This window comes from Acomys minous, assembly GCF_964271855.1.
Source record: "Acomys minous genome assembly, chromosome: 20".
Classification (NCBI taxonomy): domain Eukaryota; kingdom Metazoa; phylum Chordata; class Mammalia; order Rodentia; family Muridae; genus Acomys; species Acomys minous.
Genome location: NC_140502.1, coordinates 25,894,835 through 25,909,623, shown reverse-complemented (window position 1 = coordinate 25,909,623; position 14,789 = coordinate 25,894,835). Strand labels below are relative to the sequence as shown.

Genomic DNA, 14,789 nt, shown 5'->3' with positions numbered 1-14,789 from the left:
CTGGTGCCAATATTTTCTTTTCTTTTCCTTTCTTTTTTCTTTTCCTTTTCTTTTTGTTTTTGTTTTTGAGACAGGGTTTCTCTGTGTAGCCTTGGCTGTCCTGAACTCATTTTGTAGACCAGGCTGGCCTCGAACTCACAGAGATCCACCTGCCTCTGCCTCCCGACAATATTTTCAAAGTTTTATTTATTTATATTTTACTTGTATGAGTCTTTTGCCCCCACATTTGCACGTAAACCTCACTTGTGCCTGCAGAGGCCAGAAAAGGGCACTGAATCCCCAGGGAACTGGAGTTACAAAAAGTTGTGGGCCACCATATGGGTGCTAGGAACCAAACCCAAGTCCTCTGCAGGAGCAGCCAGTGTCCTTAACTGCTGAGCCATCTCTTGAATCCTGAAGAAAGTTTTGTTCAAGTTCAACATTTGATAATAGCCTGGATGTCATTAAACCCTATCTCAAACAAACAAACAAACAAAACCGTATTTTGGAAACAAAAGTTCGTGGTGCCAGACTTTGCCCCATCTTAAAAGCAAGCAAGCAAGCAAGGTAGGTGTGTGGCTAAATTCCAGGCCAGCTTTTCTCTTCCTTGGCTCCGTAGATTTCCCGTTTTAACATAACTGTCCAGCAGGTGGCAGTCACGCACCAAAGTCAGTAGTCCCATCTGACAGATGGCGCGGAGGGGGAGGGGGTGGGGAGTTCCTATTTCTAACTCTCCCAAAGGCCTTATGAGCTAGCAGAGTTTCTTCATGAAATATCGATGTCAATACAGGTCAGGTCATGTATATTACACACTACACACACACACACACACACACACACACAGTGTGGAGAGGAAGCAGCTTGGATAAGGAACGGTGCACACCACCCCATGGTCCATTAGAACACTAGGTTTGTAGGGTTGCCTGTAGGGGTCACGCCTTTATTAGACTCAGGGGAGACCCACACACGTTACCCTAATGCCAGTAGGGGAAAAACTAACTCACGACTACGCAGGATTTAATCAAGTTTACACTCTCAGCCGGGCATGGTGGCGCAAGCCTTTGATCCCAGCACTCGGGAGGCAGAGGCAGCTGGATGGCTGTGAGTTCAAGGCCAGCGTTTTTTCGTGCGGCTTTGGTTTATGGGATGTGTCAGCAAACCTGACGCAAGCAGAGATATTTCCTCTCGAGATGCTGTCTCTTGGGGCCCTTACTCGCTGTACTAGATAGTTTGTCAGCTTGACACAAACTAGAGGAATCCAAGAGGAAGGAGACTCAAGTAAGAAAAAAACTGGAGCCGGGCGGTGGTGGCACACGTCTTTTTAATCCCAGCACTTGGGAGGCAGAGGCAGGTGGATCGCTGTGAGTTCGAGGCCAGCTTGGTCTACAAAGTGAGTCCAGGACAGGCAAGGCTACACAGAGAAACCCTGTCTTGAAAAACAGGAAAAAAAAAAGTGCTCTTAACTGCTGAGCCATCTCAGCAAGACAGGCACAGAAGGTTGTTAAGCTAGAGCAGGAAGTGGGCTTGATACCCCAGGACTGGTTTCCCCTTCTTCCTTCTTTTCTTTCCTCTCCCCCGCCCCTACCCTCCCATCTCTAACTTTAAAATTAAAAATATTTAAGATAAGCTTTTTTTTTCTGTAGCCTAGGCGTGACTTGTTTTTGGCCAGGGCTAGGGATGGAACATAGGAATTTTGTTTGCTTGCTTGCTTGTTTTCAGACAAGGTATCAATATGAATTTCTGTCTGTCCTAGAACTTTTTAGGTAGGCCAGGCTGGCCTTAAAACCAGAGATCTGTCTGCCTTTGCCTCCTGAATGCTGGGACTAAGGGCATGTGCCACTATGCCTACCAACAGCACAGGGTAGAGTATTTTTTCCATTTTTTTTCCCGACATAGGGTTTTTCTGTGTAGCCTTGGCTGTCCGGGACTCACTTTGTAAACCAGGTTGTCCTGGAACTCACAGTGAACTGCCTGAGTGCTGGGATTAAAGGCATGTGCCACCACACTGGGCAAGTATTTTTTCAATGAGCCACACCCCAGCCCCTCACTGGGGGATTCCAGGCAGGGGCTCTACCACTGAGCCACACCCCAGCCCCTCACTGGGGGATTCTAGGCAGGGGCTCTACCACTGAGCCACACCCCAGCCCCTCACTGGGGGATTCTAGGCAGGGGCTCTACCACTGAGCCACACCCCCAGCCCCTCACTGGGGGATTCTAAGCAGCTGTACTACTGAGCCATGCCCCTAACTTTGAGGTCTTCTCACATCTTTTGTTGTTTTCTGTTTTGTTTTGAGACAGGGTCGGTCTCACTATGCAGCTCTGGCTGCCCAGGAACTCACTATGTAGGCTGACCGGCCTGCCTCTGCCTCCCAAGTGCTGGGATCAAAGGTGTGTGTCACTACCACCCTGCTCACCCTCCCACCTTTTAGGAAGGGGCTCGGGCACCAGTTGTCTGGAGTGTCAGCACCAGGAAAGGGTTGCCATCTAAAAAAACAGAAAAATGCCTTCATCAGGCACCAGATCTGACGGGCACCTCGGTCTCGGACTTCCAAGCGAGCCGTTCTATCATCCAAATGCCGCCCCTCCGCACCTCTGCTTTCCTACACCATTTTGAATGACACCAACACAGTCTGAGGCCAAACAGGGTTTAATTGGTAGCTACAGGGGTGCACAGATCAAGGGGAACCATTCAGTGGGAATGCGAGGCACCCCTCGGGGGGCACTGAGTTCTAATGACAATGCAGCCAGGACTCAGGGTCCGGTCATCTCAGAGGGCCCTTCCCAACATCTCAGGGGTGTGGGCCCCGGGGAGGAGCCCTCATGAGGTGGTATTTGGATGCCTCAAACCCCAGTGAATCTCCATTGACTTTTTTGGGGTGTGAGACTTGAGTCTGGGGAGGTGATCGGGAGCGATCCGGGCAGGAGAGGGTTAAGGGTCCCTAGGGTGTTTCACAGAAACAAGTAAGTGGGCTCCGATTTCACAGAAATCATCAAGACAGCCCCTTGGGAGGGGGGGGAGAAGATATCACAGGACCCCAAATATTGGGACCTGCTCACCTGGCCTCCCCCCCAGTACCACTTTGAGGTTTTAATGTAAGACCCTAGTGGCAGGATATTACACATAGGTTATCGTGAATTTGCGACATGAGCATACGCTGACTGTCCCACGGGACGGTTGGGACTGGAAAAATCAGTCCAGGTTCTGGATTTCAGTCCTAAGAGGACAAGCCTGGGGGTGCCGCGCGGCTCCTCTTCAACAGCTGCCGGAGCTAGGGACAGACAAGCGAGGGACACTGAGTGAGGTCAGTCGGGTGGGAAGGTCACAGGTCTAAAGCCAAGCTAGGGGGTTGAAGTCACGTGTGGTGGCCCATGCCTGTCACCCTACTACTTGGAATGGCTGAGGTAGGAGAAGTGGTCAGGGGACAGGGGTCAGGGGTCAAGCTTTGCTCAGACTATGGCAGAGAGCCAAAAGCCAGGAAGGTTTTGCTGGTTGGACCTTCCCCACCTTGGGGGTCAAGCACTGTTGGGAGTCAAAGGGCAGAGATCACATTTAAGGTCAGGATCCAGGGTTACAGACAAGAGGAATAAGAGGCCTCACAGGGGGACTGAAGGCCACACTCTAAGGGCCTGGCTGTGTAGGCCAGGCTAGCCCACACTCTCACTCTCCCAAGCTTAGAGGAGGGCAGCACTCAGCACACACCACTCTTTCAGGAGTCGCCTTCTGAGCCGGCCATTGTGGCCTTTAATCCCAGCACTCGGGAGGCAGAGGCGGGTAGATCACTGTGAGTTCGAGGACAGCCTGGTCTACAAAGCGAGTCCAGGACAGCCAGGGCTACACAGAGAGACCCTGTCTCCAAAAAAAAAAAAAAAAAGGAGTTGCCTTCTGAGACTAGATATCATCCTCTAAGTCGGTGTTGGGTGCAGTTGGGGGGGGCGGGGAACCCCTAGTTAGGGCATAAGTCACACCAGCACTCACCCCCTCAGGGCCCGGCCCGGGTCGCAGCAGGTGAACCGGTTGCTCATTCTCCAGGTTTCGCAGCGTGGGATCCGCTCCAGCTGCCAGCAGGTGGCGCACTATGGCCTCCTGGGGCGGCCCAGGGGGTAGGGCTGCTGCCATGTGGAGGGCTGTGTTTCCGTGAGCCTGTAACCACGGAGGGAGGGACGACTGTCTGCAGGGGACCCACACCAGTGCCACATCCATCTCATGTGTCCCCCTCCACAGCCACACCCACCCGCCCCACTATGAACACTTTCCTTTCCTTTCTTTTTTTTCTTTTCTTTTTTTTTTTTTTTTTTTTGAGACAGGGTTTCTCTGTGTAGCCCTGGCTGTCCTGGACTCACTCTGTAGACCAGGCTGGCCTCAAACTCACAGCGATCCGCCTGCCTCTGCCTCCCGTGTGCTGGGATTAAAGGCGCATGCGCCACCACCGCCTGGCTACACTTTCCTTTCACACCCTGTGCGTCACTCCCGACAGCCAGCGCCCACCCGCCCCTCGCTCCTCTACCTCAAACCACCCATACCTCAGCCCACGTCTCACCTTCATGTTGACGAAGGCCCGCAGGTCTCCCCTCGGCAGCCCCAGGAGCAACTGAACCAGGTTGGGGTTGGCGGCCTGTACAGCCAGGTGCAGAATGGTCTTGTTGCTCTTGATCTCCTGCGCGAAGAACAGAAGGGCGGCAGCAGGGTTAAGGCCAGCCTTCCCTCCACGCCCCTTCCTGGCAGCCACCAGGAGCGCCTCACACACACACACGCGTGCGTTGTGCACGGCTGACGTGTGTGTCACACAACCGCACAATCGATACGACAATTCTCCACCTCGAGTGTCGGTGAGAATGAAAAGGTCCCGTTTCCAGTCCCTCAGAGGAGGCTGCTGGGCTGCTCACCTCGCACCCTGCCGTACACACTAAAATGCAGCCTGTCTCATAGGGCTGTACCGCATTACACAAGTGGGGTGTGTTAAGCAGCAGACGAGTCCGTATACAGTACAACACCCACATTGTAGAGCAGTGGCTCCCAAACTTCCTAACGCTACGACCGTTTAATACAGTTCCTCATGCTGTGGTGACCACAGCTATAAAATTATTTTGTTACCTCTTTGTGAGACGGTAGCTTTGCTACTGTTATGGGTCATAATGTAAATATGTGAAAGGCAGGAGATCTGATGTGTGACCCCCAAAATGGGTCAGGACCCGCACGGTGGGAACAGCTGTATTAGAGGGAATATTTGTTCTAAAATGAAACTTCACTATAGGCTTTCAAGGAGCCTAGGATCTCCAGATTTTTTGCCCTCCACTAGCATTCTAGGCAGGGGCTCTACCACTGAGCCACACCCCAGCCCCTCACTGGGGGATTCTAGGCAGGGGCTCTACCACTGAGCCACACCCCAGCCCCTCACTGAGGGATTCTAGGCAGGGGCTCTACCACTGAGCCACACCCCAGCCCCTCACTGGGGGATTCTAGGCAGGGGCTCTACCACTGAGCCACACCCCAGCCCCTCACTGGGGGATTCTAGGCAGGGGCTCTACCACTGGGCCACACCCCAGCCCCTCACTGGGGGATTCTAGGCAGGGGCTCTACCACTGAGCCACACTCCAGCCCCTCACTGGGGGATTCTAGGCAGGGGCTCTACCACTGAGCCACACCCCAGCCCCTCACTGGGGGATTCTAGGCAGGGGCTCTACCACTGAGCCACACCCCAGCCCCTCACTGAGGCTCTACCACTGCAACAAGCATGAGGAAGTTCTAGGTCCACTCTCAGCACCAAAAGTTCAAAAAGAATGGAAGGAAGAAAAGAAGGAAGGGCAGAAAAATAATTATGGAAGTAACTACATGCTTGTATTGGCTTAAAAACAGCAGAGGAGAGAGAGTGTGGCCCTGGTGACACAGGTCTATCATCTCAGCACTTGTGAGTTTGAGGTCAGCCTAGCTACATAGAGAGATCCATACATAATAATAATAATAATAATAATAATAATAATAATAATAATAATAATAATAATAATAATAAAATGATATAGGTTTATGAAAAGCTTGCCTAGCCTGCCTGCACTAGACCTTTGGTTAAATCCTCAGCACCACCAAGAACAAAAAAAAGAACAGCACCAACAAAAAAAAAAAGAAAGAAAGAAAGAAAGAAAACTAAAGGGGAAGTGGGTGAGAGACAGGCTGGTGGGGAGTCGCCGTGAGTGCTGATTGTTGGCGTGACGTCCGCACACACGGTGCCTCATTATATTAGAGTCTCTGCACTTATTGCACGTTCAAATTTGTTTTTTGGGAGAACAGATTACTAGCTCTGGGGCAAGGAGGTAGCAGGCTGGATGGTAACTACAGCAAGACCTCTGTCCTATGTCCAAGCCCCTGCACAGAAAAACTACTGTTAAAATCGAATGCTACTGAACTCCCTTGGCCTGTTTAAGATGGCCAAGGAAAAGCTCGGAAAAGTTGGAGTTAGCATACAATGAGAGCCAAATTCTAGGGCCAGATTCCCTCTCCAATACGAAAGATATAGAAATTCTGATCCCCTGTGCCTCTTTTCTTTCTTCCTTTTTTTTTTTTTTGTTGTTGTTGTTGTTTTTTGTTTTTCGAGACAGGGTTTCTCTGTGTAGCCTTGTCTGTCCTGGACTCGCTTTGTAGACCAGGCTGGCCTCGAACTCACAGCGATCCTCCTGCCTCTGCCTCCCCGAGTGCTGGGATTAAAGGCGTGCGGGCACTCGTGCCCCTTTTTCCCTCATCAATAAGATGTAGGAAGGCCGGAGAGACGGCTCAGTGGTTAAGAGCATCACCTGCTCTTCCAGAGGTCCTGAGTTCAGTTCCCAGCAACCACATGGTGGCTCACAGCCATCTATAATGTAATCTGATACCCTCTTCTGCAGATAAAGCACTCATATGCAATAAATAAAATAATCTTTTAAAAAACCAGTAAGATATAGGAGGTAAGAGTACAAGCCTGAAGTGTTAGAGGTGGGGGCAAAAAGCCAATCTAAATCACTCAGTAACATCCACACGGATGACTAGGGCTCGGAGAAGTGGCAGAACACACCCGGGGTCACACAGCGAGTAGAGGCAAGGCTAGCACTTAGTGGCCCTGGACACCAGCACTTTCCTACGGGCCTGTCCCCGCAACTCCCCTACTGCCCCACCCCCCACCCCTGCCAGACCTCCCCCAGCTGAGCTTACCTGCCCCCACTCCCCCACCTCCCCACCCCCACCCCGCCAGACCTCCACCAGCTAAGCGTACCTGGCTGGTGTGACTGGCACCCATCTTACCTGGCTGGTGTGACTGGCACCCATGTGAAGCAACATCTGCACACAGGCCAGTCTGTCTCGAGCTGGGGGACTCAGCGTTCTCGGACAGACACCAGGCGAGAGCATAGCAGCGTTGAGAGCCAGGATGGCCGTGTGGAGCGGGGTAAGGCCTGCGGGACGGACTCGGTGAGGGACCCGCCACCCGGCATCCACCCTGTCCCCCCACACCAGCCCCTGGCTACGACCAGCTCACCTTCGAAGTCTCTGGCTTCCAGGTCCACGTGAATGCCTGACTTAAACACAGCCTGGGAGGAGAAGGAAAAGAGAGCTATGGAGGGGTCTCCCTGAACATGGTCCTCAAATCCTGGGTCACCAGCCCTGTCCCCCTCCCCGGCCCCCCCCCACCCCCACCCCCCCGCTGGACTTGCCAGCTGGCCATACCGAAAGGACTCCTGGGAGCCCGTAGGTGGCAGCCACATGCAAGACGGACCGGCCTTGATGGTCGGTGGCGTTGGGCTCCGCTCCCAGGCTCAGCAGGTCTTCCACAATCAGTGGCTGGTTGGCAGCGGCTGCCACCAGGAGAGGGGTCTGGAAACCACAGTGAAATCAGCCTGGACCCCCGGAGCCCTCCCTCCTCCGTCTGAGAGCCGGACGCCCTATCTCCTGGGCACCGAGGTGCAGACTCCTGGCCCTTACCTTGCCTTTGTGTTCACGAATATCCAGCTGTCGGTACATCTGCAACACCTCCGCTGCCGCATACGCTGCCCAGCGCAGCCCCCGAGCAGCAAACAGGTGTAAAAGCCTGTGGATGGGGGGGGGGGGGGGGGAGGAGGGGGTTGGAGAGCGGCAGTGAGGACAGCCCTCACCCCCCAGGGAAGCCACGCAGTGTGGGGTTCATCCTGAGCCCCCCTAGACTCACGTGTCTCCTTCCTCATCCTGGGCCAATAGCTGTTGGGGCCCCAGAGCCAGTATCTGAGCTCGGGCCGTCTCCAGGGAGGGTGCGGCGGACTGAGGCAACTGGGGGGCTGCTGAGGGGAGGGCACAGACTCTCCAGGACCCCACGTGTGACAGGGAAGGTTCTGTATATAGCTGGGTATCCAGAGAGTCCTAAAAGGTACAGGGGACGGGAAGACCCAGTCAGCTGAGAATTGTTACACACAAGACTCGAGCCCCTAGTCAATCGGGCAGGGCGGGGCAGCCCAGGTGCGCTAACTGATGTTTAAACCTCCGGAGTTTGCTTATTTGGCTTGCTTTCGTCTTTTGAGAGAGAATCTTCGCTGTGAAGCCCAGCCTAGCCTAGAACTTGAAGCAATCCTCCTGTCCCAGCAGGACTGCTGGGATTGAGTATGTACTGCCAAGCCCGGCTTGTTTTAGTGTCTGCTTGGCTATACTACTGCCTAGGCTGGCTTCAACTCGTAACTGGCCAGCTTAAAATGTCGCTCCTCAGCCGGGCGGTGGTGGCGCTCGCCTTGAATCCCAGCACTCCGGAGGCAGAGGCAGGCGGATCGCTGTGAGTTCGAGGCCAGCCCGGTCTACAAAGTGAGTTCAGTACGGCCAGGGCTACATATAGAGAAAGTTTGTCTTGAATAACCAAAAATATAAAAAATTAATTCTCTTCTTTCTGCCTTCCCTGGTGCTGAGGCTACAGGCATAAGCCAGTACCCCTGGCCAGAGATGGGATCTTCTTCTTCTTCTTCTTCTTCTTCTTCTTCTTCTTCTTCTTCTTCTTCTTCCTCTTCCTCTTCCTCTTCTTTTATTTATTTATTTATTTATTTATTTATTTATTTATTTATTATGTAAACAGTACTCTGCCTGACCGCCAGAAGAGGGCATTAGGTCTCATTATAACCGGTTCCGAGCCATCATGTGGCTGCTGGGAGCAGCCAGTGCTCTTCACCTCTGAGCCATCCATCTCTCCAGTCCCCAGGGATGGGATCTTAAACTAGTCCCTGTCATCTCAGAACGGGGTGTAAGTGAGGTGCTCCTCTCCCCATCCCTCCCCCATGGCCTCACACACACTAGGGAAGAGCTTTGAGCATGGAGCAATATTTCTTTTTTTTTCTTTTTTCTTTTTTTTTTTTTGGTTTTTTGAGACAGGGTCTCTCTGTGTAGCCTTGGCTGTCCTGGACTCACTTTGTAGACCAGGCTGGCCTCAAACTCACAGTGATCCGCCTGCCTCTGCCTCTTTTTTATTTTCATTTTCACTTTTTTTTTTCTTTATAAATAAAGATGAGGTCAGGCCGGGCGTGGTGGCGCACGCCTTTAATCCCAGCACTCAGGAGGCAGAGGCAGGTGGATTGCTGTGAGTTCGAGGCCAGCCTGGTATATAGAGCGAGTCTAGGACAGCCAAGGCTACACAGAGAAACCTTGTCTCAAAAAAAAACCAAAAAAAAAAAAAAAAAAAGATGAGGTCTTACAGATGTGCCCAGGGCGACCTTGAACTCAGGTCTTTCCAACCTTCTTCCTCTGCCTCCTGAGTAGCTGAGATGACAGGCCTACACCTCTAGGCTCAACGCAACCGGAGGGTTTTTTGTTTGTTTTTTGTTTTTAAGTGGCTTTAAGCCTACGTCCCCACTTTGTAGTTTTACCTCCATCGCCAGGGGAAATGCGCCTGACCGCCCTGGGTCTGATGATGGGTAGAAATCAGGAGTCAGGAAGCCTTCGGCAGCGGGGTACGGGCAGGGGCTGTCTGAATAAGCAGCATGGAAGCTAGGGTCCCAGTCCGCAAAGCCAGAAGGGGGAGCCAGGTTGCCAGGTCCAGAATCCACCGGCTCGGGGAAGGCGGGGAAGTGGGTATGGCCTGAAAGCAAGAAGAGGGCAGGATGGGCTGGAGAGACGGCTCAGTGGTTAAGAGCACTGCCTGTTCTTCCAAAGGACCCGGGTTCAATTCCCAGCACCCACATGGCAGCTCACAACTGTCTGTAACTCCAAGATCTGACACCCCTACACCAACACATGCACATAAGTTTGAGAAGAAGAGGAAGAAGAAGAGGAAGAGGAAGAAGAAGAAGAAGAAGAAGAAGAGGGCAGGACCAGTCTGTTATCAAGCGGCAAGCGAGACGCTGAGGCGAGTCCTGGGACATCAGCAAGTTGGAAACCTGAACCCCTGGCTTCCAAACAATTGGGGCCTCAAAACTCTGGGCCTCCCTCCCAAAAAACACAAAACACAAAACAACAACAACAACAAAAAACAACTCTGGGCCCTTGAAGGACTAGATTCGTGGACTACTGGGCGACTGAAAACCAGTGTCAAACCCCAACGGCTGTCCATTCCGTTTTCTTTTTTGGAGCAAGATGTCTTAAGACAGCTCTAGGTGGGGCCTGGAGAGATGGCTCAGAGGTCAAGAGCACTGATTGCTCTTCCGAAGGTCATGTTGGCTCACAGCCATCTATAATGAGATCTGTATACATTAATAATAATAATAATAATAATAATAATAATAATTATTATTATTATTATTATTATTATTATTATTATTATTCTAGGTGGCCTCCAACCCAGCGACAGCCCTCCCCCTCCCCCAGTGCTGGGTATACAGGCACGTGCCACCATGGCAAGCTGTCCATCAGACTTTCCTGCCTGACTCCTGGGTCCCCCAAGTTTCTAAGATCTGGCTGCCCAAGTATCTAAGAGACGCTGGGAGATCGGGGGCTACGTGTTCTTACCTGCCTCCGCCTCGTTCACAGACGGGGTCAGCGTCTGGACCAGAGGAGGGGAGAAGTGACCCTGCAACGTAAAGAAGGCGGGGAGGGGAGGGAGGGGAAAACCATGATCGCATGTACGTTATCTAGAAGATTCTCCCGGCTCTACTCCCTGCCTGTAGAAGAGCATCAGAGTCAAGGCTACGGCTCCCATCTCCTCCCCCACCCCACCCCCAAAGTGCACATGGCTTCCCGTGCAACTTAAAGAAGAGGGGGGGGTTATCTAGAAGATTCTTCTGGCTTTACCCTCCCTCCCCGCCCCGGCCGCCTGTAGAAGAGCATCAGAGTCAGGGCTAAGGCTCCCATCTCCTCCCCCCACCCCCCAAGTGCACATGGCTTCCCGTAAATGTAAAGAAGACGGGGGTGGGGTGGGGAACCATGAATGCATTTATGTTATCTAGAAGATTCTTCTGGCTTTACCCTCCCTCCCGCCCCCCCCCCGCCGCCTTTAGAAGAGCATCAGAGTCAGGGCTACAGCTCCCATTTCCCACCCCCCACCTCCCACCGCACCCCCAAGTGCACATGGCCTCCCATGCCGCCCTGTTCGGCCTTTCCTGAGACTCACCGGCACTACACTGGCTTCCGGCGGCGGCTGCTGCTGTCGGCGCCTCTGTTCTTCCAGAAGCTTCTTGACGGTCTGTGTTGGGCAGTGGCTGCGCTCCGCCCGACACACTGTGTGTGGGAAGGCGGAAGGAAGTCACCAGGAATGTTTTAAGTCACCTACCACCGGCACGCGGCAGGCGGCGGCCAGGACTGGATGTGGGCGCGCCCTGCTTTCCCTCCCGCACCTCGGAAAAGTGGGGAACTGCAAAGCCAATAGAAGGTGAGATGCTGAGTGCTGGGCCCCGCCTCCGCCATTTCCTTCCTTTTTACTCCACGCTTTTCCTCTGCCAGAACTTTCCACCAGCGTAGTGGAAACTGAGGGACGTGGGGAGGCCCGCACTCCTATGAGGCATCGCCACATCCGTGTTTTAAAAAAAAAAATCCCATCCGAGGGTACCTGGGTCCTAACACTTGAAACGGAGGGTTGGGAGTGTGCTAGCCTCAACTTCCTCAAAAAAGGCACGTCCAAGGCTCCCAAAGCCTGAACTAGGAGAGTGGAGGCTCATCCCCCTGAAGTCCGAGAGATGGTGGGCAGTAGGGTCCAGGGTTCAAGGCCAGCCGGACTCATCTACATAACTAAGTTAGAGGCCGCCCCCTGGGGGCTACCCGAGACCCCCCCCCTTCCGTCTCAAAACAACAATAAATTATTTCTCTATTCTAGAATCTGACGTGGGGGGCTGAGGTGGACGGTGGCGGGTAAGCCTGGCGTCCCAGCACAGGGGGAAAAAAGGTGAGCTGACATTAGTCAGGGGGGCCGCCGCTCTCTCCCCATCCTCTCTGCCAGGGTCCGCATGATCGGTAGCCACGTAGTTCTTATTCCGTGATCTAGGGATCCGGAGTCGCAGGGACCCCACCATCCCGCACACGTCCCCGCGTCCCATAGACACTGCATCCTCACATCCAGAGCCCAGGAGTCCCGGTTCCCTCTCCGACCCAAGAAGAGCAAATCCCCAGCTCGGGCTTCCCGGCTTAGACTTCATACCAAGAAGGGTTAAAGCCAAGCCCGAGGGTGGGAGTGGGGGCGTGGGGGGGACGACACTGACTCGGAAACCATCGAGGTGACACGCCACGCGCGCTGACGTCACGGCGCTCACGCAAGGGAATCTTCCACCTCCCAGTTCCGCTCGGGGACTCTGCGCTGCTGCAGGTGTCCCGCTCGGGGAGGAGGGTGGGTGGGTGGGGTGGGGGGCGGGGCACGCAGCGAAGCGTGGCACCCGTGGAATCCCCGTGCACGGGGAATTCCTAGTTCGGGCCCGGGGACCCTGCCACCGGTGGTGCTCTTGGGAAGTCCCAGGGTGGGGCTGGTGTCCACCAGAGTGGACCCCTGACCTTCGGGGACCCGAACCTGCAACCCTCTCCTGGGAGGAAGGAGTCTGGGGTGTCACTTCGTCCCCTTTACGCAAACCCGCCCCCCGCCCCGCGCGCGATCAGGCTTCCCAGCCTTTGCGCCCCCAACCCTCAAGACTTCAGATCTCTTAAATCTCCAACGCTCCTGGGACTCAGATGTCCAGAACCCCGACCCTTAAACGTCGGGATCCCGCCCCCGACACCACCCCAACTCTCAGGGTCCATTTTAATGCTTAATGGTCCCGCCAACCCTCAAGCGCCCAGAAAGTCGTGTGTCTGCCTCGCTTTACCGCTCCCCGCCCCCCAATCCCTTTACCTTTCGGATTCTTGGATGCGGTTTGTGGGCCCCCAGGGCCGCGGCCTCGGCGCTGCGCCAGCCTCGCTGCTTCCCCCGCGCGGAGCCGCCGCCGGGTGCCCCGAACTGAAGTCAGGTCCCCCCGCGAGTTTTTTAAACTCGGGTTTTGGCCACGCCCACCCCAAGGCAGGAACCCCGCCCACCGTCCTGGGAGTCCCCCAGCGTGTAGCGCCTGAGCAGATTTAGTCTCTGAATGGGAGGGGCTGACCTCTGAAGGGTCTTACCACCTTGTCTTCCTGGAACCAGGGCGCTTAGGGGGGTCGGGAGGTGTGGGGGGGTGCTCCTGCCTCTTCCTAGAGGGAGACATTGGGGACCTGGAATTTTGAGTCTCTGGCCAAGGAGCTGCTGGAGGCCTTGACTTGGGGGCGCATAGGCAGGGCAGTACTGTCCGGTTCTGGGGGAGGAGAGGGCAGGGGCTGGGCCCCCCCCCCCCCGCCCCCACGTGGCTGTTGGAGAAGAAGTCCTTAGGCAAGGTCATATTGGTGGCTTAACTGTCTCCTTCCCACAAGGCCTTTCTCTTCTTTAGAGTTAACAAGTTAACTTTCGTTTATAGCTTTTCCCCCCTCCCCATTGGGGTTTCAGTTTTGATTTGAGAGAGAGAGAGAGAGAGAGAGAGGGAGAGAGAGAGAGACGGAGAAGAAGAAGAAGAGAGAGAGAGTGTGTGCGCTTGTGCGTGTGTGTGTGTGTGTGTGTGTGTGTGTGTGTGTGTGTGTGTTAGTTCAGGCTGGCTTAGAGCTCTAGGTAACTGAGGATCATTTTGAACTCTTGTAGATATGGACCGCCGCGTCCAACTACCAATATTTGCTTTTTTTGTTATGTTCTTTTGTTTGTTTTCTTTTTGAGACAGGGTCTCTCTATGTAGCTCTTAGCTGTGTGGAACTCACTCTGTAGACCAGGCTGGCTTTGAAATCCGCACAGATCCACCTGCCTCTGCCTCCCAAGTGCTGGGATTAAAGGCGTGTGCTACTATATGCCCAGTTGTAGTATTTGCTTTTTAAAAAAGAGTGAGAGAAGGGAAGGGAGAAAGAAAGTGTGTGTGTGTGTGTGTGTGTACACGCGTGCTCGGGGGCCTGTGAGTGCAGGCACACACTCCCATGGAGATCAAAGAATGCGTGCTCTGACATCTGTAGAAACAGATTTTTTTTGTTCTGACACAGATCAAGTATCTTTTTTATCTTTTTTTTTTTAAGGTTTATTTACTTATTATGTATACAGTGCTCTGCCTGTTTGTACACCTGCAGGCCAGAAGAGGACTTCAGATCACATTGTAGATGGTTGTGAGCCACCATGTGGTTGCTGGGAATTGAACTCAGGACCTTTGGAAGAGCAGCCAGTGCTCTTAACCGCTAAGCCATCTCTCCAGCCCCACAGGTCAGGTATCTTTAGCTGCAGAACCATCTGTGGAAACAGGTCTTCCCGCGTAGCATGGCTGGCCTGGCACTTGCTAAATCAGCCAGGCTGGCCTTGAACTCACAACCATCTTCCTCCTTTGTTCTACCTAGCGCTGGGCTTACAGGCTTGGGCCATCGTGCCCAGCTCACTTATTCATCATTAAAA

General features: G+C 53.6%; 1 protein-coding gene across 1 annotated transcript; it reads right to left on the bottom strand.

Annotated features, from left to right (window-relative positions):
* Positions 1 to 2,615: 2,615 nt before the first annotated feature.
* NFKBID (NFKB inhibitor delta) lies at positions 2,616 to 12,533 on the bottom strand. The gene is made up of 12 exons (XM_084770393.1): positions 12,429 to 12,533; positions 11,493 to 11,599; positions 10,892 to 10,952; positions 9,814 to 10,025; positions 8,145 to 8,332; positions 7,922 to 8,027; positions 7,667 to 7,813; positions 7,479 to 7,530; positions 7,247 to 7,395; positions 4,518 to 4,634; positions 3,956 to 4,120; positions 2,616 to 3,248 (listed from the first exon to the last, which is right to left on the bottom strand). Exons 1-12 carry the CDS (start codon positions 12,508 to 12,510, stop codon positions 3,195 to 3,197), a joined length of 1,440 nt encoding a protein of 479 aa, XP_084626519.1. The 5' UTR covers positions 12,511 to 12,533; the 3' UTR covers positions 2,616 to 3,194.
* Between the last annotated feature and the right edge of the window lie 2,256 nt (positions 12,534 to 14,789).